Raw genomic sequence first — 27,542 nt, forward strand, 5'->3', positions numbered from 1 at the left:
CTTTTTTATTAGTTGATATCTATAAAAACATTTAAATATATCTGTAGGAACCAGAGTATGCGTCAATACTATACACGTTTAAAACTATTAAAATATGCTATGCAAAGTTCATAAAAGTTTACCTTTAAAATTAGCCTTATTCACAATAGCCTTTCATTTAATTAACACAATGAGATTCCAATATATTTAGCTACTAACATTCAAGCAATGCACTCAGCTATTTAGATACAATTAGTTCTAATACAATTCTAATTAGGATACTAAAAGTACATATATTCTTAATGTAAACAGTTACTTTAAATGTCCATTTATTTAAACTGAAATAACTTCTCAGTTACTCATAATTAAAACCAATTCTAAGATATATATATATCTATATTTTGCAAAGATAAACAACTTAAAATTTAGGATTAGTTTAAAATACACAGGTTATGAATATAAGCTAAAATATAAATATGCTCTTTAAATCTATCAGTTGTAATTTAACTGCAGTGACTATGCATATATTTTTGTTTTAGACATTTATCTGTAATTAATAAACTTTTAATACTTTACCAAAATGACCAAAATCGATAATGCAATTTTAAGAAAATTTCTTGTTTGTCCCACCTCATATAAAGATAAGTGTAATTGCAATTGATAAGAAAAAGTATGGCCCACTTTGCTTATAGTTTGACTGTGTCCCACGCAACAGTTTTCAGTCAGGTTAGCAAAATCATCAGCAGCCAGTCCCTTCTCCTATCCTGCCTACAACTTATATTGTTTAATCATAGGTGAGAAATATGGGAGGCCCTTTGAAAATCTGCTTTGTGATTTGTTCATTTTGGAAATGTATGTTGCTAGGGAGATGCATCTTTGTTAACAACCAATTGTCTTTTGGCTGTAATTCTTGCATTGCAACACCGGATTTTGGCCATCGGGGGGCAGCATGACAAACAAACAGATTAATTTAACCATTTCTAGACAGTAAAAATATTTCTTTAAAATCTATATTCAAAATTCCATAATTTCTTTACATTAATAAGTTACATGTTCACATGTATTACGTCATATTATTTATTCTGATTATTTTAATATGAAACATCAGAATTATTTCTAATATCATATTACATCAAAATAATTTATACTGCTAACTATTCCAAAATTAATAGCATTTAAAATCCATTTATATATATTTATACAAATAAAGCATGTTTCATATTCAGTACTGCACTGCATCCCAACATGAATATAATATATTTCATATTTCTAATAAATCCTGAATGCATGAATCTTGTCTATGCAGATCTGAAATAAAAATGATAGTGTTAATAATCATTGCTTTTTAGGTCCACAAATATCCATTAATGTTCTTCCTGTCATTTTCCATTAGCTTCCTGGAACACAGAGAAATTGTATTTATCCTGGAATAACAAACATTTTATATATATATATGTGTGTGTAATATTCTGTTGTCAACAGTACACAGGCTAAGGTATTTTGAAATCTTAAATCCGGGCCAGATGTGTATGGAGCTCCACAGGGGATCATTTAACTTGTGTTTGTTAAAAATTACAGTTCTAGAAAATGTTTGTGTTTTCAAACCTTCTTCCAGACGGATCGGCTCCTCACCTTGGCAGGAAACCCATATATGGGCATGTATTTTTGAGGCTCCATACATTCCCTGTTTGCTACCCCCTGCAAGGCTGTTATCTTTTAATTTAAGCTATAAAACTCTGCTCTTTCTCAAAATCACTTTTACAACATTCCTTTTTAAGTGACTTTGTGACTCATCCTGTGTAATCACAGAAGTGGGGGAGGATTGAATTTGGTCAGTCAAAGCATTTAATGTTTTATGAATGAATAAATCATTTGTTAATGATTAGCCAAATATATAATACTATATATATATTAATATTTACATATACCTTGACAGTTTGAAACCGTCACTTGTCACAAAATGACATAACTTGGGGCAGTATATATGAAACATAAGAAACATATGTTGTTTAGCGCATAGACAAATACAGATACCAATCTCATCTTATATAAGACACACACTAAAACATGTTGTTTAGGCTATCATCAGCATATCTTAATACATGCACTATATACTATATATACACACATATGAGAGAGACTGGTAGATTAGTACATGTATAAATAGAGTTCCTGACGGTTGCTACCTAGTGGACTAAGTAATGGAATAACCCCACTCATATACTTGGTAGCTGGACTCATATGCTGACAGTCCGCTCCATAACCAAGTCCCAGAGTACCATACTAATGAAGTCCCAGATCTCAGCCATTACAGGAAATAGGACCATGGCACATGCCAGCTAACCTGTTATATAACCTCACACACATCTATCTCCTCAAACCACATAGCCAGTTGAACATCCTGCCACTATGTATACCCCAGCATATGTACATCAATGTGAGCATATTACATAGGAGTCAGTTGCCAGGATTTACTTAGTGACTCTCAAAAGTAAAAAGAGTTCAGCATCAATTGTTCATGCACTGGGGTGTACACAGTGAATATATACTGCAGTGTTTAAGATCTTAGAGTTTTTCTGTTCAGTGTTGATGCAAAATACAATGTGCAAAGTACAAGTTAATGTAAAATACAATGTGCAATTTGCAAAAAACAATGTGCAAAAGAAGTACCTCAGAATTCAAATTTATGATACTAGAACACCTAGCATTACCTTTTCCAATAATTTATATCAAATTTGAAGTTAAAGCCCTTTGGTAGCAGACTGTCCAATTTATAGATCCAATAGATCTCTTGTCGACTAAGGATCTGTACTTTATCACCACCTCTAGGTGGTCTCACTATCTGTTCAATGGCCCGCCACCTAAAAGACTCAACTTTTCCCTGATGTGTGTCTATAAAATGTTTTGACATGGTCGAACATGCTTTTTCACTGGAGATATATGAAAGATATTCTTTAATTATTTTACCCACCTCACCGGTCATTCTCCCTACGTACTCTCTGGAACAGATGGTACAATAGATCAAGTAGACTACAAATAGACTGGTGCAGTTAACTCATCCTTTCATCTCATATTCTTCTGAACGATCAGCAGAATAAAATTTGTCTGTGACATTGACATGGTCACACGATCTACAAGATCTTTTGCCACATCTGAAGATACCTTTATGTCGTAGCCATAAGCTGGCTGAACTGCCATCCCCCAAAAGGCTAGGAGACAGGAGATTGCCCAGGGTCAGATTCTTTTTATATACAAACCTATATCCTTGTTCAACATAGGATCTCAATTGGGTATCGCCCATGAGGATAGGTATATATTTTTTTATTATAGAGCATACCTCCTTATAATGGTTAGAGAAAGCCATGATAAAAATCGGGTTGTTTTTATTTTGCTCAGATATTTTTGAGCATGTTAACTGCTTACTCTTAAACAAGGTAACCCTATCCATTTTATGGACCTGGGCAAAGCACCTGCCACCACTTTCTTTGGATAGCCTCTGTTATGAAAACGTCTCGTAAGTTCTTCACTCTCCCTCAGGAAGTAATTCTCTAAGGTACAGTTCCGTTTAATACGCATAAATTGGCCCTTTGCAATCTCCCCAAAAACATGTTTTGGGTGATTCCTCTTGGCATGCAGGAGGGAATTGCCTGTTATGGGTTTCCTGTAGAGAGTGGAGATAACTTTACCCAAGATACCATCAGAACTGAAGGTGACATCAAGAAAATTGATCCTCATTTTGTTCCATTCAAATGTAAAGCTAATCTCAACATCATTGTCATTGAGGTATTGTACAAAATTCTGAGCAGTGCCTAGATCTCCAGACCAGATTATTAGAAGTAAATCAATATAGCGAGCATAGCTATAACTTGGGGGATTAACTAGTTGCCATCTCCATAGACATGGAACCGCTCCCACCACCCCATGAAGAGGTTGGCGTAGGAGGGGCAAATTTTGCCCCCATAGCTGTTCCACCTCTCTGGAGATAGCAATGTCCCAGGAACATAAAAAAATGATGCTCTAAAAGAAACTTAATATGTTATTAACAATAGCCTTTAGGCCAAATCGTGGGGAATACTTGGGTATAGCAAAATAAACGTCAATCGTTAACCAACTATACTCTTGTCTCCACTTAATTTGTTCCATCTTAGTTACCACATGTGTCATGTCCCTAATGTAACTTGAAAGTCTATGTACAAGTGGCTGCAGATACTGGTCGACCCAGTTAGACAGTGGTTCCAATAGGGACCCTATACCCGCCACTATCGGTCTTTTGCATGTTCAAGGCTCTTATAAACCTTTGGGAAGTGGTGGAAAATGGGCATCACAGGTTTATCGACTATTAAATGGTCAATGGTCCTCCTGTCTATAAATCCCATTTCCACACCATCATCCAAAAGGCTCCTAAGTTGTGCCCGAAGCATTCATGAAAGGGAAGTGTACATGAAAGGGAAGTGTACATGACAGGGAAGTGTATATGACAGGGAAGTGTACATGACAGGGAAGTGTACATGAAAGGGAAGTGTACATGACAGGGAAGTGTACATGACAGGGAAGTGTACATGACAGGGAAGTGTACATGACAGGGAAGTGTATATGACAGGGAAGTGTACATGACAGGGAAGTGTACATGACAGGGAAGTGTACATGACAGGGAAGTGTACATGACAGGGAAGTGTACATGACAGGGAAGTGTACATGACAGTAAAGTGTACATGACAGGGAAGTGTACATGACAGTAAAGTGTACATGACAGGGAAGTGTACATGACAGGGAAGTGTACATGACAGGGAAGTGTACATGGCAGGGAAGTGTACATGACAGGGAAGTGTATATGACAGTAAAGTGTACATGACAGGGAAGTGTACATGACAGGGAAGTGTATATGACAGTAAAGTGTACATGACAGGGAAGTGTACATGACAGTAAAGTGTACATGACAGTAAAGTGTACATGACAGGGAAGTGTACATGACAGGGAAGTGTACATGACAGTAAAGTGTACATGACAGGGAAGTGTACATGACAGTAAAGTGTACATGACAGTAAAGTGTACATGACAGTAAAGTGTACATGACAGTAAAGTGTACATGACAGGGAAGTGTACATGACAGGGAAGTGTATATGACAGGGAAGTGTACATGACAGTAAAGTGTACATGACAGGGAAGTGTACATGACAGTAAAGTGTACATGACAGTAAAGTGTACATGACAGGGAAGTGTACATGACAGGGAAGTGTACATGGCAGGGAAGTGTACATGACAGGGAAGTGTATATGACAGGGAAGTGTACATGACAGGGAAGTGTACATGAAAGGGAAGTGTACATGACAGGGAAGTGTACATGACAGGGAAGTGTACATGACAGGGAAGTGTACATGACAGGGAAGTGTATATGACAGGGAAGTGTACATGACAGGGAAGTGTACATGACAGGGAAGTGTACATGACAGGGAAGTGTACATGACAGGGAAGTGTACATGACAGTAAAGTGTACATGACAGGGAAGTGTACATGACAGTAAAGTGTACATGACAGGGAAGTGTACATGACAGGGAAGTGTACATGACAGGGAAGTGTACATGGCAGGGAAGTGTACATGACAGGGAAGTGTATATGACAGTAAAGTGTACATGACAGGGAAGTGTACATGACAGTAAAGTGTACATGACAGTAAAGTGTACATGACAGGGAAGTGTACATGACAGGGAAGTGTACATGACAGTAAAGTGTACATGACAGGGAAGTGTACATGACAGTAAAGTGTACATGACAGTAAAGTGTACATGACAGTAAAGTGTACATGACAGGGAAGTGTACATGACAGGGAAGTGTATATGACAGGGAAGTGTACATGACAGGGAAGTGTATATGACAGTAAAGTGTACATGACAGGGAAGTGTACATGACAGTAAAGTGTACATGACAGTAAAGTGTACATGACAGGGAAGTGTACATGACAGGGAAGTGTACATGACAGTAAAGTGTACATGACAGGGAAGTGTACATGACAGGGAAGTGTACATGACAGTAAAGTGTACATGACAGGGAAGTGTACATGACAGGGAAGTGTACATGACAGGGAAGTGTACATGACAGTAAAGTGTCTTCATGTTTCCCTTTGTAGTCATGTGACCTCCTTTTCCTACTGCCATCCACCCAGCAAATATTGTTTTTTGCCCTTTGGTTCATAAAGGTGCACATGTTAACCAATAATCTGTATGTTGCTATCATAAATAAGTTAATAGCGAACTGTTTAAGTGTTTAGAATTCATATACTGGCAAATATGATTATGTATTGGAGCAGTAGGGAAAATCAAAACAAAGTAAATACAGCGCTGGGTGAGATTCTTCAGACTCCTCTTAGAGGCGCTACTGACGTATTCTGTAATAAGCCAAGACTGATAATGATCGTTATATCTGTGCATTTGCTGTCTGCTTGATCACCTTTTGTCATAAAAGCATCTCATTAATTGTCATAGTGACAAATGTGTGTCCCCATGTTGTTTGTAATGACCTGATGTGTCTTTTGTAGCCCTGCATCCTGATGAACAACGTCCAGCAGCTGAGGGTGCAGTTAGAGAAGATGTTTGAAGCCATGGGAGGAAAGGAGGTAAAATGTGCAAGTCCTTGTCCTGAGAAACTTGAGTGGCATTAGCTTTATTGTCCTACAATGCTGGCAGCTTACCATTGTCTGAAGTAGCTAAATTAGAGAGCAGAATTGAAAGACGCTTTTTATGATGTGTCTACTTATGTCTGTGTGAGGGGCAAGAGAAAAAAGACAACACATTCTATGACAATAGTATTTAAAACAATGTATATCATCACTTGAAACATTGTTGCACTGCTGCTGCCAGATGCCTAAAAACATGCAAACGCTCCTGAGCTCACCTAGGATTACTTTTAACAAAAGGTAACAAAAGAACTAAGCAAAATTGATTATAGAAGAAAATTGGAAAGTTGCTTAAAATGCCATGCTCTATCCACTTTACTGTCCCTTAAATGCAAATTGTTTGTTTGTCCATAATTTAATTTGCTGTGTCCTTATAGCTAAAACTGGAGGGTCTGAGTACCCCATTCATGTTCCCCTCACATTGCCGTGTCAGTCCAGTTTCTATGTGGAGTTACCCTTAAGTTATCCTTACCTATACATCTTTACACTGCAGGGGCAAGCAGTTACCATTACCTATACAGCTTTACACTGCAGAGGCAAGCAGTTACCCTTACCTATACATCTTTACACTGCAGGGGCAAGCAGTTACCATTACCTATACAGCTTTACACTGCAGAGGCAAGCAGTTACCCTTACCTATACAGCTTTACACTGCAGGGGCAGACAGTTACCATTACCTATACAGCTTTACACTGCAGAGGCAAGCAGTTACCATTACCTATACAGCTTTACACTGCAGAGGCAAGCAGTTACCATTACCTATACAGCTTTACACTGCAGAGGCAAGCAGTTACCCTTACCTATACATCTTTACACTGCAGGGGCAAGCAGTTACCATTACCTATACAGCTTTACACTGCAGGGGCAAGCAGTTGCCATTACCTATACATCTTTACACTGCAGGGGCAAGCAGTTACCATTACCTATACAGCTTTACACTGCAGGGGCAGGCAGTTACCCTTACCTATACAGCTTTACACTGCAGGGGCAGGCAGTTACCCTTACCTATACAGCTTTACACTGCAGGGGCAGGTAGTTACCATTACCTATACAGCTTTACACTGCAGGGGCAGGTAGTTACCCTTACCTATACAGCTTTACACTGCAGGGGCAGGTAGTTACCCTTACCTATACAGCTTTACACTGCAGGGGCAGGTAGTTACACTTACCTATACAGCGTTACACTGCAGGGGCAGGCAGTTACCCTTACCTATACAGCTTTACACTGCAGGGGCAGGTAGTTACCATTACCTATACAGCGTTACACTGCAGGGGCAGGCAGTTACCATTACCTATACAGCTTTACACTGCAGGGGCAGGCAGTTACCCTTACCTATACAGCTTTACACTGCAGGGGCAGGTAGTTACCCTTACCTATACAGCTTTACACTGCAGGGGCAGGTAGTTACCCTTACCTATACAGCTTTACACTGCAGGGGCAGGCAGTTACCCTTACCTATACAGCTTTACACTGCAGGGGCAGGCAGTTACCCTTACCTATACAGCTTTACACTGCAGGGGCAGGCAGTTACCCTTACCTATACAGCTTTACACTGCAGGGGCAGGCAGTTACCCTTACCTATACAGCTTTACACTGCATGGGGCAGGCAGTTACCCTTACCTATACAGCTTTACACTGCAGGGGCAAGCAGTTACCATTACCTATACAGCTTTACACTGCAGGGGCAGGCAGTTACCCTTACCTATACAGCTTTACACTGCATGGGGCAGGCAGTTACCCTTACCTATACAGCGTTACACTGCAGGGGCAAGCAGTTACCATTACCTATACAGCTTTACACTGCAGGGGCAGACAGTTACCATTACCTATACAGCTTTACACTGCAGAGGCAAGCAGTTACCATTACCTATACATCTTTACACTGCAGGGGCAAGCAGTTACCATTACCTATACAGATTTACACTGCAGGGGCAAGCAGTTACCATTACCTATACATCTTTACACTGCAGGGGCAAGCAGTTACCATTACCTATACAGCTTTACACTGCAGGGGCAAGCAGTTACCATTACCTATACAGTTTTACACTGCAGGGGCAAGCAGTTACCCTTACCTATACAGCTTTACACTGCAGGGGCAAGCAGTTACCCTTACCTATACAGCTTTACACTGCAGGGGCAGGCAGTTACCCTTACCTATACAGCTTTACACTGCAGGGGCAAGCAGTTACCATTACCTATACAGCTTTACACTGCAGGGGCAGGCAGTTACCCTTACCTATACAGCTTTACACTGCAGGGGCAAGCAGTTACCATTACCTATACAGCTTTACACTGCAGGGGCAAGCAGTTACCATTACCTATACAGCTTTACACTGCAGGGGCAGGCAGTTACCATTACCTATACAGCTTTACACTGCAGGGGCAGGCAGTTACCCTTACCTATACAGCTTTACACTGCAGGGGCAGCCAGTTACCATTACCTATACAGCTTTACACTGCAGGGGCAGGCAGTTACCCTTACCTATACAGCTTTACACTGCAGGGGCAGCCAGTTACCATTACCTATACAGTTTTACACTGCAGGGGCAAGCAGTTACCATTACCTATACAGCTTTACACTGCAGGGGCAAGCAGTTACCATTACCTATACAGCTTTACACTGCAGGGGCAGGCAGTTACCATTACCTATACAGCTTTACACTGCAGGGGCAGGCAGTTACCCTTACCTATACAGCTTTACACTGCAGGGGCAGCCAGTTACCATTACCTATACAGCTTTACACTGCAGGGGCAGGCAGTTACCCTTACCTATACAGCTTTACACTGCAGGGGCAGCCAGTTACCATTACCTATACAGCTTTACACTGCAGGGGCAGACAGTTACCCTTACCTATACAGCTTTACACTGCAGGGGCAGGCAGTTACCCTTACCTATACAGCTTTACACTGCAGGGGCAGCCAGTTACCCTTACCTATACAGCTTTTCACTGCAGGGGCAGGCAGTTACCCTTACCTATACAGCTTTACACTGCAGGGGCAGGCAGTTACCCTTACCTATACAGCTTTACACTGCAGGGGCAGGCAGTTACCCTTACCTATACAGCTTTACACTGCAGGGGCAGACAGTTACCCTTACCTATACTGTTTTACACTGCAGGGGCAGACAATTACTCTTACCTATACAGCTTTACACTGCAGGGGCAGGCAGTTACCATTACCTATACAGCTTTACACTGCAGGCTCAGACAGTTACCATTACCTATACAGCTTTACACTGCAGGGGCAGGCAGTTAACCTTACCTATACAGCTTTACACTGCAGGGGCAGACAGTTACCCTTACCTATACAGCTTTACACTGCAGGGGCAGGCAGTTACCCTTACCTATACAGCTTTACACTGCAGGGGCAGACAGTTACCCTTACCTTTACAGCTTTACACTGCAGGGGCAGGCAATTACCCTTACCTACACAGCTTTACACTGCAGGGGCAGGCAGTTACCCTTACCTATACAGCTTTACACTGCAGGGGCAGGCAGTTACCCTTACCTATGCAGCTTTACACTGCAGGGGCAGGCTGTTACCATTACCTATACAGCTTTACACTGCAGGGGCAGGCAGTTACCCTTACCTATACAGCTTTACACTGCAGGGGCAAGCAGTTACCATTACCTATACAGCTTTACACTGCAGGGGCAAGCAGTTACCATTACCTATACAGCTTTATACTGCAGGGGCAGGCAGTTACCACTACCTATACAGCTTTACACTGCAGGGGCAGACAGTTACCATTACCTATACAGTTTCACTGCACGGGCAGGCAGTTACCACTACCTATACAGCTTTACACTGCAGGGGCAGACAGTTATCCTTACCTATACAGCTTTACACTGCAGGGGCAGCCAGTTACCATTACCTATACAGCTTTACACTGCAGGGGCAGACAGTTACCCTTACCTATACAGCTTTACACTGCAGGGGCAAGAAGTTACCCTTACCTATACAGCTTTACACTGCAGGGGCAGACAGTTACCCTTACCTATACAGCTTTACACTGCAGGGGCAGACAGTTACCATTACCTATACAGCTTTACACTGCAGGGGTAGACAGTTACCCTTACCTATACAGCTTTTCACTGCAGGGGCAGGCAGTTACCCTTACCTATACAGCTTTACACTGCATGGGCAGGCAGTTACCCTTACCTATACAGCTTTACACTGCAGGGGCAGGCAGTTACCATTACCTATACAGCTTTACACTGCAGGGTCAGACAGTTACCATTACCTATACAGCTTTACACTGCAGGGGCAGGCAGTTAACCTTACCTATACAGCTTTACACTGCAGGGGCAGGCAGTTAACCTTACCTATACAGCTTTACACTGCAGGGGCAGGCAGTTACCCTTACCTATACAGCTTTACACTGCAGGGGCAAACAGCTACCCTTACCTATACAGCTTTACACTGCAGGTGCAGACAGTTACCCTTACCTTTACAGCTTTACACTGCAGGTGCAGACAGTTACCCTTACCTTTACAGCTTTACACTGCAGGGGCAGGCAATTACCCTTACCTGCACAGCTTTACACTGCAGGGGCAGGCAATTACCCTTACCTACACAGCTTATCTGTACCTATACAGCTTTAAAATGCAGGGGCAGGAAGTTATCCGTACCTATACAGCTTTACACTGCAGGGGCAGGGAGTTACCCTTACCTACACAGCTTATCCGTACCTATACAGCTTTACACTGCAGGGGCAGGAAGTTATCCGTACCTATACAGTTTTACACTGCAGGGGCAGGGAGTTACCCTTACCTACACAGCTTATCCGTACCTATACAGCTTTACACTGCAGGGGCAGGAAGTTATCCGTACCTATACAGCTTTACACTGCAGGGGCAGGGAGTTATCTTTACCTATACAGTTTTACACTGCAGGGAGTTATCCGTACCTATACAGCTTTACACTGCAGGGGCAGGGAGTTACCCTTACCTATACAGCTTTACACTGCAGGGGCAGGCAGTTACCCTTACCTATACAGCTTTACACTGCAGGGGCAGGCAGTTACCCTTACCTATACAGCTTTACACTGCAGGGGCAAGCAGTTACCATTACCTATACAGCTTTACACTGCAGGGGCAGACAGTTACCATTACCTATACAGCTTTACACTGCAGGGGCAGGCAGTTACCCTTACCTATACAGCTTTACACTGCAGGGGCAGGCAGTTACCCTTACCTATACAGCTTTACACTGCAGGGGCAGGCAATTACCCTTACCTATACAGCTTTACACTGCAGGGGCAGGCAGTTACCATTACTTATACAGCTTTACACTGCAGGGTCAGACAGTTACCATTACCTATACAGCTTTACACTGCAGGGGCAGGCAGTTAACCTTACCTATACAGCTTTACACTGCAGGGGCAGACAGTTACCCTTACCTATACAGCTTTACACTGCAGGGGCAAGCAGTTACCCTTACCTATACAGCTTTACACTGCAGGGGCAGACAGTTACCCTTACCTTTACAGCTTTACACTGCAGGGGCAGGCAATTACCCTTACCTACACAGCTTTACACTGCAGGGGCAGGCAATTACCCTTACCTACACAGCTTATCCGTACCTATACAGCTTTACACTGCAGGGGCAGGAAGTTATCCGTACCTATACAGCTTTACACTGCAGGGGCAGGGAGTTATCCTTACCTATACAGTTTTACACTGCAGGGGCAGGGAGTTATCCGTACCTATACAGCTTTACACTGCAGGGACAGGGAGTAATCCTTACCTATACAGCTTTACACTGCAGGGACAGGGAGTTATCCTTACCTATACAGCTTTACACTGCAGGGGCAGACAGTTACCCTTACCTATACAGCTTTACACTGCAGGGGCAAGCAGTTACCATTACCTATACAGCTTTACACTGCAGGGGCAGGCAGTTACCCTTACCTATACAGCTTTACACTGCAGGGACAGGCAGTTACCATTACCTATACAGCTTTACACTGCAGAGGCAAGCAGTTACCCTTACCTATACAGCTTTACACTGCAGGGGCAGACAGTTACCATTACCTATACAGCTTTACACTGCAGAGGCAAGCAGTTACCATTACCTATACAGCTTTACACTGCAGAGGCAAGCAGTTACCATTACCTATACAGCTTTACACTGCAGAGGCAAGCAGTTACCCTTACCTATACATCTTTACACTGCAGGGGCAAGCAGTTACCATTACCTATACAGCTTTACACTGCAGGGGCAAGCAGTTACCATTACCTATACAGCTTTACACTGCAGGGGCAGGCAGTTACCCTTACCTATACAGCTTTACACTGCAGGGGCAAGCAGTTACCCTTACCTATACGGCTTTACACTGCAGGGGCAAGCAGTTACCATTACCTATACAGCTTTACACTGCAGGGGCAACGAGTTACCATTACCTATATAGCTTCACACTGCAGGGGCAAGCAGTTACCCTTACCTATACAGCTTTACACTGCAGGGGCAACGAGTTACCATTACCTATACAGCTTTACACTGCAGGGGCAAGCAGTTACCATTACCTATACAGCTTTACACTGCAGGGGCAAGCAGTTACCATTACCTATACAGCGTTACACTGCAGGGGCAGGCAGTTACCCTTACCTATACAGCTTTACACTGCAGGGGCAGGTAGTTACCCTTACCTATACAGCGTTACACTGCAGGGGCAGGCAGTTACCCTTACCTATACAGCTTTACACTGCAGGGGCAGGTAGTTACCATTACCTATACAGCTTTACACTGCAGGGGCAGGTAGTTACCCTTACCTATACAGCTTTACACTGCAGGGGCAGGTAGTTACCCTTACCTATACAGCTTTACACTGCAGGGGCAGGTAGTTACCCTTACCTATACAGCGTTACACTGCAGGGGCAGGCAGTTACCCTTACCTATACAGCTTTACACTGCAGGGGCAGGTAGTTACCATTACCTATACAGCGTTACACTGCAGGGGCAGGCAGTTACCATTACCTATACAGCTTTACACTGCAGGGGCAGGCAGTTACCCTTACCTATACAGCTTTACACTGCAGGGGCAGGTAGTTACCCTTACCTATACAGCTTTACACTGCAGGGGCAGGTAGTTACCCTTACCTATACAGCTTTACACTGCAGGGGCAGGCAGTTACCCTTACCTATACAGCTTTACACTGCAGGGGCAGGCAGTTACCCTTACCTATACAGCTTTACACTGCAGGGGCAGGCAGTTACCCTTACCTATACAGCTTTACACTGCAGGGGCAGGCAATTACCCTTACCTATACAGCTTTACACTGCAGGGGCAAGCAGTTACCATTACCTATACAGCTTTACACTGCAGGGGCAGGCAGTTACCCTTACCTATACAGCTTTACACTGCATGGGGCAGGCAGTTACCCTTACCTATACAGCGTTACACTGCAGGGGCAAGCAGTTACCATTACCTATACAGCTTTACACTGCAGGGGCAGACAGTTACCATTACCTATACAGCTTTACACTGCAGAGGCAAGCAGTTACCATTACCTATACATCTTTACACTGCAGGGGCAAGCAGTTACCATTACCTATACAGATTTACACTGCAGGGGCAAGCAGTTACCATTACCTATACATCTTTACACTGCAGGGGCAAGCAGTTACCATTACCTATACAGCTTTACACTGCAGGGGCAAGCAGTTACCATTACCTATACAGTTTTACACTGCAGGGGCAAGCAGTTACCCTTACCTATACAGCTTTACACTGCAGGGGCAAGCAGTTACCCTTACCTATACAGCTTTACACTGCAGGGGCAGGCAGTTACCCTTACCTATACAGCTTTACACTGCAGGGGCAGGCAGTTGCCATTACCTATACAGTTTTACACTGCAGGGGCAGGCAGTTATCCTTACCTATACAGCTTTACACTGCAGGGGCAGGCAGTTACCCTTACCTATACAGCTTTACACTGCAGGGGCAAGCAGTTACCATTACCTATACAGCTTTACACTGCAGGGGCAAGCAGTTACCATTACCTATACAGCTTTACACTGCAGGGGCAGGCAGTTACCATTACCTATACAGCTTTACACTGCAGGGGCAGGCAGTTACCCTTACCTATACAGCTTTACACTGCAGGGGCAGCCAGTTACCATTACCTATACAGCTTTACACTGCAGGGGCAGCCAGTTACCCTTACCTATACAGCTTTACACTGCAGGGGCAGCCAGTTACCATTACCTATACAGTTTTACACTGCAGGGGCAAGCAGTTACCATTACCTATACAGCTTTACACTGCAGGGGCAAGCAGTTACCATTACCTATACAGCTTTACACTGCAGGGGCAGGCAGTTACCATTACCTATACAGCTTTACACTGCAGGGGCAGGCAGTTACCCTTACCTATACAGCTTTACACTGCAGGGGCAGCCAGTTACCATTACCTATACAGCTTTACACTGCAGGGGCAGGCAGTTACCCTTACCTATACAGCTTTACACTGCAGGGGCAGCCAGTTACCATTACCTATACAGCTTTACACTGCAGGGGCAGACAGTTACCCTTACCTATACAGCTTTACACTGCAGGGGCAGGCAGTTACCCTTACCTATACAGCTTTACACTGCAGGGGCAGCCAGTTACCCTTACCTATACAGCTTTTCACTGCAGGGGCAGGCAGTTACCCTTACCTATACAGCTTTACACTGCAGGGGCAGGCAGTTACCCTTACCTATACAGCTTTACACTGCAGGGGCAGGCAGTTACCCTTACCTATACAGCTTTACACTGCAGGGGCAGACAGTTACCCTTACCTATACTGCTTTACACTGCAGGGGCAGACAATTACTCTTACCTATACAGCTTTACACTGCAGGGGCAGGCAGTTACCATTACCTATACAGCTTTACACTGCAGGCTCAGACAGTTACCATTACCTATACAGCTTTACACTGCAGGGGCAGGCAGTTAACCTTACCTATACAGCTTTACACTGCAGGGGCAGACAGTTACCCTTACCTATACAGCTTTACACTGCAGGGGCAGGCAGTTACCCTTACCTATACAGCTTTACACTGCAGGGGCAGACAGTTACCCTTACCTTTACAGCTTTACACTGCAGGGGCAGGCAATTACGCTTACCTACACAGCTTTACACTGCAGGGGCAGGCAGTTACCCTTACCTATACAGCTTTACACTGCAGGGGCAGGCAGTTACCCTTACCTATGCAGCTTTACACTGCAGGGGCAGGCTGTTACCATTACCTATACAGCTTTACACTGCAGGGGCAGGCAGTTACCCTTACCTATACAGCTTTACACTGCAGGGGCAAGCAGTTACCATTACCTATACAGCTTTACACTGCAGGGGCAAGCAGTTACCATTACCTATACAGCTTTATACTGCAGGGGCAGGCAGTTACCACTACCTATACAGCTTTACACTGCAGGGGCAGACAGTTACCATTACCTATACAGTTTCACTGCACGGGCAGGCAGTTACCACTACCTATACAGCTTTACACTGCAGGGGCAGACAGTTATCCTTACCTATACAGCTTTACACTGCAGGGGCAGCCAGTTACCATTACCTATACAGCTTTACACTGCAGGGGCAGACAGTTACCCTTACCTATACAGCTTTACACTGCAGGGGCAGACAGTTACCATTACCTATACAGCTTTACACTGCAGGGGTAGACAGTTACCCTTACCTTTACAGCTTTACACTGCAGGGGCAGGCAATTACCCTTACCTACACAGCTTTACACTGCAGGGGCTGGCAATTACCCTTACCTACACAGCTTATCCGTACCTATACAGCTTTACACTGCAGGGGCAGGAAGTTATCCGTACCTATACAGCTTTACACTGCAGGGGCAGGGAGTTATCCTTACCTATACAGTTTTACACTGCAGGGGCAGGGAGTTATCCGTACCTATACAGCTTTACACTGCAGGGACAGGGAGTAATCCTTACCTATACAGCTTTACACTGCAGGGACAGGGAGTTATCCTTACCTATACAGCTTTACACTGCAGGGGCAGACAGTTACCCTTACCTATACAGCTTTACACTGCAGGGGCAAGCAGTTACCATTACCTATACAGCTTTACACTGCAGGGGTAGGCAGTTACCCTTACCTATACAGCTTTACACTGCAGGGACAGGCAGTTACCCTTACCTATACAGCTTTACACTGCAGGGGCAGGCAGTTACCCTTACCTATACAACTTTACACTGCAGGGGCAGGCAGTTTCCATTACCTATACAGCGTTACACTGCAGGGGCAGGCAGTTTCCATTACCTATACAGCGTTACACTGCAGGGGCAGGCAGTTACCCTTACCTATACAGCTTTACACTGCAGGGGCAGGCAGTTACCCTTTCCTATACAACTTTACAACTGCAGGGGCAGGCAGTTGCCATTACCTATACAGCGTTACACTGCAGGGGCAGGCAGTTACCCTTACCTATACAGCTTTACACTACAGGGGCAGGCAGTTGCCATTACCTATACAGCTTTACACTGCAGGGGCAGGCAGTTACCCTTACCTATACAGCTTTACACTGCAGGGGCAGGCAGTTACCCTTACCTTTACAGCTTTACACTGCAGGGGCAGGCAGTTACCCTTACCTTTACAGCTTTACACTTCAGGGGCAAGCAGTTACCATTACCTTTACAGCTTTACACTACAGGGGCAGGCAGTTACCATTACCTATACAGCGTTACACTGCAGGGGCAGGCAGTTACCCTTACCTATACAACGTTACACTGCAGGGGGAGGCAGTTACCCTTACCTATACAGCGTTACATTGCAGGGGGAGGCAGTTACCCTTACCTATACAGCGTTACACTGCAGGGGCAGGCAGTTACCCTTACCTATACAGCGTTACACTGCAGGGGCAGGCAGTTACCCTTACCTTTACAGCTTTACACTGCAGGGGCAGGCAGTTACCCTTACCTTTACAGCTTTACACTGCAGGGGCAGGCAGTTACCCTTACCTATACAACGTTACACTGCAGGGGGAGGCAGTTACCCTTACCTATACAGCGTTACATTGCAGGGGGAGGCAGTTACCCTTACCTATACAGCGTTACACTGCAGGGGCAGGCAGTTACCCTTACCTATACAGCGTTACACTGCAGGGGGAGGCAGTTACCCTTACCTTTACAGCTTTACACTGCAGGGGCAGGCAGTTACCCTTACCTTTACAGCTTTACACTGCAGGGGCAGGCAGTTACCCTTACCTATACAGCTTTACACTGCAGGGGCAGGCAGTTACCATTACTTATACAGCTTTACACTGCAGGGTCAGACAGTTACCATTACCTATACAGCTTTACACTGCAGGGGCAGGCAGTTACCCTTACCTATACAGCTTTACACTGCAGGGGCAAGCAGTTACCATTACCTATACAGCTTTACACTGCAGGGGCAAGCAGTTACCATTACCTATACAGCTTTACACTGCAGGGTCAGACAGTTACCATTACCTATACAGCTTTACACTGCAGGGGCAGGCAGTTAACCTTACCTATACAGCTTTACACTGCAGGGGCAGACAGTTCCCTTACCTATACAGCTTTACACTGCAGGGGCAAGCAGTTACCCTTACCTATACAGCTTTACACTGCAGGGGCAGACAGTTACCCTTACCTTTACAGCTTTACACTGCAGAGGCAGGCAATTACCCTTACCTACACAGCTTTACACTGCAGGGGCAGGCAATTACCCTTACCTACACAGCTTATCCGTACCTATACAGCTTTACACTGCAGGGGCAGGAATTTATCCGTACCTATACAGCTTTACACTGCAGGGGCAGGGAGTTATCCGTACCTATACAGCTTTACACTGCAGGGACAGGGAGTAATCCTTACCTATACAGCTTTACACTGCAGGGACAGGGAGTTATCCTTACCTATACAGCTTTACACTGCAGGGGCAAGCAGTTACCATTACCTATACAGCTTTACACTGCAGGGGCAGGGAGTTATCCTTACCTATACAGTTTTACACTGCAGGGGCAGGGAGTTATCCGTACCTATACAGCTTTACACTGCAGGGACAGGGAGTAATCCTTACCTATACAGCTTTACACTGCAGGTACAGGGAGTTATCCTTACCTATACAGCTTTACACTGCAGGGGCAGGCAATTACCCTTACCTACACAGCTTATCCGTACCTATACAGCTTTACGCTGCAGGGGCAGGAATTTATCCGTACCTATACAGCTTTACACTGCAGGGGCAGGGAGTTATCCTTACCTATACAGTTTTACAATGCAGGGGCAGGGAGTTATCCGTACCTATACAGCTTTACACTGCAGGGACAGGGAGTAATCCTTACCTATACAGCTTTACACTGCAGGGACAGGGAGTTATCCTTACCTACACAGCTTATCCGTACCTATACAGCTTTACACTGCAGGGGCAGGCAATTACCCTTACCTACACAGCTTATCCGTACCTATACAGCTTTACACTGCAGGGGCAGGAATTTATCCGTACCTATACAGCTTTACACTGCAGGGGCAGGGAGTTATCCGTACCTATACAGCTTTACACTGCAGGGACAGGGAGTAATCCTTACCTATACAGCTTTACACTGCAGGGACAGGGAGTTATCCTTACCTATACAGCTTTACACTGCAGGGGCAAGCAGTTACCATTACCTATACAGCTTTACACTGCAGGGGCAGGGAGTTATCCTTACCTATACAGTTTTACACTGCAGGGGCAGGGAGTTATCCGTACCTATACAGCTTTACACTGCAGGGACAGGGAGTAATCCTTACCTATACAGCTTTACACTGCAGGTACAGGGAGTTATCCTTACCTATACAGCTTTACACTGCAGGGGCAGGCAATTACCCTTACCTACACAGCTTATCCGTACCTATACAGCTTTACGCTGCAGGGGCAGGAATTTATCCGTACCTATACAGCTTTACACTGCAGGGGCAGGGAGTTATCCTTACCTATACAGTTTTACAATGCAGGGGCAGGGAGTTATCCGTACCTATACAGCTTTACACTGCAGGGACAGGGAGTAATCCTTACCTATACAGCTTTACACTGCAGGGACAGGGAGTTATCCTTACCTATACAGCTTTACACTGCAGGGGCAGACAGTTACCCTTACCTATACAGCTTTACACTGCAGGGGCAAGCAGTTACCATTACCTATACAGCTTTACACTGCAGGGGCAGGCAGTTACCCTTACCTTTACAGCTTTACACTGCAGGTACAGGGAGTTATCCTTACCTATACAGCTTTACACTGCAGGGGCAGGCAGTTACCCTTACCTATACAGCTTTACACTGCAGGGACAGGCAGTTACCCTTACCTATACAGCTTTACACTGCAGGGGCAGGCAGTTTCCATTACCTATACAGCGTTACACTGCAGGGGCAGGCAGTTACCCTTACCTATACAGCTTTACACTGCAGGGGCAGGCAGTTACCCTTTCCTATACAACTTTACACTGCAGGGGCAGGCAGTTGCCATTACCTATACAGCGTTACACTGCAGGGGCAGGCAGTTACCCTTACCTATACAGCTTTACACTACAGGGGCAGGCAGTTGCCATTACCTATACAGCTTTACACTGCAGGGGCAGGCAGTTACCCTTACCTATACAGCTTTACACTGCAGGGGCAGGCAGTTACCCTTACCTTTACAGCTTTACACTGCAGGGGCAGGCAGTTACCCTTACCTTTACAGCTTTACACTGCAGGGGCAAGCAGTTACCATTACCTTTACAGCTTTACACTGCAGGGGCAGGCAATTACCCTTACCTACACAGCTTATCCGTACCTATACAGCTTTACACTGCAGGGGCAGGCAATTACCCTTACCTACACAGCTTATCCGTACCTATACAGCGTTACACTGCAGGGGCATGCAGTTACCCTTACCTATACAGCGTTACACTGCAGGGGCAGGCAGTTACCCTTACCTATACAACGTTACACTGCAGGGGGAGGCAGTTACCCTTACCTATACAGCGTTACATTGCAGGGGGAGGCAGTTACCCTTACCTATACAGCGTTACACTGCAGGGGCAGGCAGTTACCCTTACCTATACAGCTTTACACTGCAGGGGCAGGCAGTTACCCTTACCTTTACAGCTTTACACTGCAGGGGCAGGCAGTTACCCTTACCTTTACAGCTTTACACTGCAGGGGCAAGCAGTTACCATTACCTTTACAGCTTTACACTGCAGGGGCAGGCAATTACCCTTACCTACACAGCTTATCCGTACCTATACAGCTTTACACTGCAGGGGCAGGCAATTACCCTTACCTACACAGCTTATCCGTACCTATACAGCGTTACACTGCAGGGGCATGCAGTTACCCTTACCTATACAGCGTTACACTGCAGGGGCAGGCAGTTACCCTTACCTATACAACGTTACACTGCAGGGGGAGGCAGTTACCCTTACCTTTACAGCTTTACACTGCAGGGGCAGGCAGTTACCCTTACCTTTACAGCTTTACACTGCAGGGGCAGGCAGTTACCCTTACCTTTACAGCTTTACACTGCAGGGGCAGGCAGTTACCCTTACCTATACATTGTTACACTGCAGGGGGAGGCAGTTACCCTTACCTATACAGCGTTACATTGCAGGGGGAGGCAGTTACCCTTACCTATACAGCGTTACACTGCAGGGGCAGGCAGTTACCCTTACCTATACAGCGTTACACTGCAGGGGGAGGCAGTTACCCTTACCTATACAGCGTTACACTGCAGGGGCAGGCAGTTACCCTTACCTATACAGTTTTACACTGCAGGGGCAGGCAGTTACCCTTACCTATACAGCGTTACACTGCAGGGGCAGGCAGTTACCCTTACCTATACAGCGTTACACTGCAGGGGCAGACAGTTACCCTTACCTATACAGCGTTACACTGCAGGGGCAGGCAGTTACCCTTACCTATACAGCTTTACACTGCAGGGGCAGGCAATTACCCTTACCTACACAGCTTTACACTGCAGGGGCAGGCAGTTACCCTTACCTATACAGCTTTACACTGCAGGGGCAGACAGTTACCATTACCTATACAGCGTTACACTGCAGGGGCAGCCAGTTACCATTACCTATACAGCGTTACACTGCAGGGGCAGGCAGTTACCCTTACCTATACAGCGTTACACTGCAGGGGCACGCAGTTACCCTTACCTATACAGTTTTACACTGCAGGGGCAGACAATTACCATTACCTATACAGCTTTACACTGCAGGGGCAGACAGTTACCATTACCTATACAGCTTTACACTGCAGGGGGAGGCAGTTACCCTTACCTTTACAGCTTTACACTGCAGGGGCAGGCAGTTACCCTTACCTTTACAGCTTTACACTGCAGGGGCAGGCAGTTACCCTTACCTATACAGCTTTACACTGCAGGGGCAGGCAGTTACCATTACTTATACAGCTTTACACTGCAGGGTCAGACAGTTACCATTACCTATACAGCTTTACACTGCAGGGGCAGGCAGTTAACCTTACCTATACAGCTTTACACTGCAGGGGCAGACAGTTCCCTTACCTATACAGCTTTACACTGCAGGGGCAAGCAGTTACCCTTACCTATACAGCTTTACACTGCAGGGGCAGGCAGTTACCCTTACCTTTACAGCTTTACACTGCAGGGGCAGGCAATTACCCTTACCTACACAGCTTTACACTGCAGGGGCAGGCAATTACCCTTACCTACACAGCTTATACGTACCTATACAGCTTTACACTGCAGGGGCAGGAATTTATCCGTACCTATACAGCTTTACACTGCAGGGGCAGGGAGTTATCCGTACCTATACAGCTTTACACTGCAGGGGCAGGCAGTTACCCTTACCTATACAGCTTTACACTGCAGGGGCAGGCAGTTACCCTTACCTATACAGCGTTACACTGCAGGGGCAGGCAGTTACCCTTACCTATACAGCGTTACACTGCAGGGGCAGGCAGTTACCCTTACCTATACAGCGTTACACTGCAGGGGCAGACAGTTACCCTTACCTATACAGCGTTACACTGCAGGGGCAGGCAGTTACCCTTACCTATACAGCTTTACACTGCAGGGGCAGGCAATTACCCTTACCTACACAGCTTTACACTGCAGGGGCAGGCAATTACCCTTACCTACACAGCTTATACGTACCTATACAGCTTTACACTGCAGGGGCAGGAATTTATCCGTACCTATACAGCTTTACACTGCAGGGGCAGGGAGTTATCCGTACCTATACAGCTTTACACTGCAGGGACAGGGAGTAATCCTTACCTATACAGCTTTACACTGCAGGGACAGGGAGTTATCCTTACCTATACAGCTTTACACTGCAGGGGCAAGCAGTTACCATTCCCTATACAGCTTTACACTGCAGGGGCAGGGAGTTATCCTTACCTATACAGTTTTACACTGCAGGGGCAGGGAGTTATCCGTACCTATACAGCTTTACACTGCAGGGACAGGGAGTAATACTTACCTATACAGCTTTACACTGCAGGTACAGGGAGTTATCCTTACCTATACAGCTTTACACTGCAGGGGCAGGCAATTACCCTTACCTACACAGCTTATCCGTACCTATACAGCTTTACACTGCAGGGGCAGGAATTTATCCGTACCTATACAGCTTTACACTGCAGGGGCAGGGAGTTATCCTTACCTATACAGTTTTACAATGCAGGGGCAGGGAGTTATCCGTACCTATACAGCTTTACACTGCAGGGACAGGGAGTAATCCTTACCTATACAGCTTTACACTGCAGGGACAGGGAGTTATCCTTACCTATACAGCTTTACACTGCAGGGGCAGACAGTTACCCTTACCTATACAGCTTTACACTGCAGGGGCAAGCAGTTACCATTACCTATACAGCTTTACACTGCAGGGGCAGGCAGTTACCCTTACCTATACAGCTTTACACTGCAGGTACAGGGAGTTATCCTTACCTATACAGCTTTACACTGCAGGGGCAGGCAGTTACCCTTACCTATACAGCTTTACACTGCAAGGACAGGCAGTTACCCTTACCTATACAGCTTTACACTGCAGGGGCAGGCAGTTTCCATTACCTATACAGCGTTACACTGCAGGGGCAGGCAGTTACCCTTACCTATACAGCTTTACACTGCAGGGGCAGGCAGTTACCCTTTCCTATACAACTTTACACTGCAGGGGCAGGCAGTTGCCATTACCTATACAGCGTTACACTGCAGGGGCAGGCAGTTACCCTTACCTATACAGCTTTACACTACAGGGGCAGGCAGTTGCCATTACCTATACAGCTTTACACTGCAGGGGCAGGCAGTTACCCTTACCTATACAGCTTTACACTGCAGGGGCAGGCAGTTACCCTTACCTTTACAGCTTTACACTGCAGGGGCAGGCAGTTACCCTTACCTTTAGAGCTTTACACTGCAGGGGCAAGCAGTTACCATTACCTATACAGCTTTACACTGCAGGGGCAGGCAGTTACCCTTACCTATACAGCTTTACACTGCAGGGGCAGACAGTTACCCTTACCTTTACAGCTTTACACTGCAGGGGCAGGCAATTACCCTTACCTACACAGCTTATCCGTACCTATACAGCTTTACACTGCAGGGGCAGGCAATTACCCTTACCTACACAGCTTATCCGTACCTATACAGCGTTACACTGCAGGGGCATGCAGTTACCCTTACCTATACAGCGTTACACTGCAGGGGCAGGCAGTTACCCTTACCTATACAACGTTACACTGCAGGGGGAGGCAGTTACCCTTACCTATACAGCGTTACATTGCAGGGGGAGGCAGTTACCCTTACCTATACAGCGTTACACTGCAGGGGCAGGCAGTTACCCTTACCTATACAGCGTTACACTGCAGGGGGAGGCAGTTACCCTTACCTTTACAGCTTTACACTGCAGGGGCAGGCAGTTACCCTTACCTTTACAGCTTTACACTGCAGGGGCAGGCAGTTACCCTTACCTATACAGCGTTACACTGCAGGGGGAGGCAGTTACCCTTACCTATACAGCGTTACATTGCAGGGGGAGGCAGTTACCCTTACCTATACAGCGTTACACTGCAGGGGCAGGCAGTTACCCTTACCTATACAGCGTTACACTGCAGGGGGAGGCAGTTACCCTTACCTATACAGCGTTACACTGCAGGGGCAGGCAGTTACCCTTACCTATACAGCGTTACACTGCAGGGGCAGGCAGTTACCCTTACCTATACAGCGTTACACTGCAGGGGGAGGCAGTTACCCTTACCTTTACAGCTTTACACTGCAGGGGCAGGCAGTTACCCTTACCTTTACAGCTTTACACTGCAGGGGCAGGCAGTTACCCTTACCTATACAGCTTTACACTGCAGGGGCAGGCAGTTACCCTTACCTATACAGCGTTACACTGCAGGGGCAGGCAGTTACCCTTACCTATACAGCGTTACACTGCAGGGGCAGGCAGTTACCCTTACCTATACAGCGTTACACTGCAGGGGCAGACAGTTACCCTTACCTATACAGCGTTACACTGCAGGGGCAGGCAGTTACCCTTACCTATACAGCTTTACACTGCAGGGGCAGGCAATTACCCTTACCTACACAGCTTTACACTGCAGGGGCAGGCAGTTACCCTTACCTATACAGCTTTACACTGCAGGGGCAGACAGTTACCATTACCTATACAGCGTTACACTGCAGGGGCAGCCAGTTACCATTACCTATACAGCGTTACACTGCAGGGGCAGGCAGTTACCCTTACCTATACAGCGTTACACTGCAGGGGCACGCAGTTACCCTTACCTATACAGTTTTACACTGCAGGGGCAGACAGTTACCCTTACCTATACAGCTTTACACTGCAGGGGCAGACAGTTACCATTACCTATACAGCTTTACACTGCAGGGGCAGACAGTTACCATTACCTATACAGCTTTACACTGCAGAGGCAAGCAGTTACCATTACCTATACAGCTTTACACTGCAGGGGCAGACAGTTACCATTACCTATACAGCTTTACACTGCAGGGGCAGACAGTTACCATTACCTATACAGCTTTACACTGCAGAGGCAAGCAGTTACCATTACCTATACAGCTTTACACTGCAGGGGCAGGCAGTTACCCTTACCTATACAGCTTTACACTGCAGGGGCAGACAGTTACCATTACCTATACAGCTTTACACTGCAGGGGCAGGCAGTTACCCTTACCTTTACAGCTTTACACTGCAGGGGCAGACAGTTACCCTTACCTATACAGCTTTACACTGCAGGGGCAGGCAGTTACCCTTACCTATACAGCTTTACACTGCAGGGGCAGACAGTTACCCTTACCTTTACAGCTTTACACTGCAGGGGCAGGCAGTTACCCTTACCTATACAGCGTTACACTGCAGGGGCAGGCAGTTACCCTTACCTATACAGCTTTACACTGCAGGGGCAGACAGTTACCATTACCTATACAGCTTTACACTGCAGAGGCAAGCAGTTACCATTACCTATACAGCTTTACACTGCAGAGGCAAGCAGTTACCATTACCTATACAGCTTTACACTGCAGGGGCAGACAGTTACCATTACCTATACAGCTTTACACTGCAGGGGCAGACAGTTACCATTACCTATACAGCTTTACACTGCAGAGGCAAGCAGTTACCATTACCTATACATCTTTACACTGCAGGGGCAGGCAGTTACCCTTACCTATACAGCTTTACACTGCAGGGGCAGACAGTTACCATTACCTATACAGCTTTACACTGCAGAGGCAAGCAGTTACCATTACCTATACAGCTTTACACTGCAGGGGCAGGCAGTTACCCTTACCTATACAGCTTTACACTGCAGGGGCAGACAGTTACCATTACCTATACAGCTTTACACTGCAGGGGCAGGCAGTTACCCTTACCTATACAGCTTTACACTGCAGGGGCAGACAGTTACCCTTACCTATACAGCTTTACACTGCAGGGGCAGGCAGTTACCCTTACCTATACAGCTTTACACTGCAGGGGCAGACAGTTACCCTTACCTATACAGCGTTACACTGCAGGGGCAGGCAGTTACCCTTACCTATACAGCGTTACACTGCAGGGGCAGGCAGTTACCCTTACCTATACAGCGTTACACTGCAGGGGCAGGCAGTTACCCTTACCTATACAGCTTTACACTGCAGGGGCAGGCAAGGTAGTATTAGTGGCTTACTTGATTGCTGGTTATCTTTGCTGCTTTTTCTGTCTTCTCTACACTTGTTATCTAGATGTTCCAGTCCTGCTTTAGAATATAACTTAGGAAAAAGTTACATTTCCCCTTTTGTTTGTGGTGATTGGGGTAAAGGGTCTGTATGCCTGACTCAATTCCCTCTTGTTGTACCTTTTCTATTCTATAGTTAGTTATTTCCACAAATGTATGTTGCGGTCAATATAAATGTTCAGTACATACAGTCTATATGAAGTTTAAGTTATGTTTGTGTACAGAAAAGTGCCTGTGTAGTGGTTTTCACAGGAGTTTTACTTTTGCAATAAACCTGTTACTGAAAGTGCTGTTTATTTTCAGTGATGCTAAGTCCTAGCGGTTTTTTTTTTTAAACACTGAGATTGACCATCCCTTTAAACTAAATAAATGCATACAGCAACTATATGACCTGCAGGCCTCTAAGTCCTAGTAGTAATGATCTCTTCCTGAATGTGCTAAATTGATAAATAATCACAAAAGAATAATGTCTGTTGTTGGCTGTTAATGCTGCTGCCTTTTCAGCCATCGTCATACATATTAAATGTATTACTTCAGACATCCCTTATGCAGTTATTGCGCATTTGTGTCTCGGTCAGAGGGGCCTATTTATGAAAGGAATGTCGGACACGACAGACCTCGCTGAATGCGGATAGCAAGACGCTCTCCGCTTTCAGCAT

General features: G+C 45.7%; 1 protein-coding gene across 1 annotated transcript in view; it reads left to right on the forward strand.

Moving 5' to 3' along the window:
- Positions 1 to 27,542, forward strand: part of UNC13B (unc-13 homolog B) — a gene marked incomplete in the record, with an annotated part of 1,551,453 nt that overhangs the window by 1,278,197 nt on the left and 245,714 nt on the right. Inside the window, 1 exon segment of the mRNA XM_053701016.1 lies at positions 6,512 to 6,589. Within this exon segment, the coding sequence (XP_053556991.1) occupies positions 6,512 to 6,589 (78 nt within the window).

The sequence above is a fragment of the Bombina bombina genome, chromosome 2 (assembly GCF_027579735.1).
Source record: "Bombina bombina isolate aBomBom1 chromosome 2, aBomBom1.pri, whole genome shotgun sequence".
Taxonomy (NCBI): domain Eukaryota; kingdom Metazoa; phylum Chordata; class Amphibia; order Anura; family Bombinatoridae; genus Bombina; species Bombina bombina.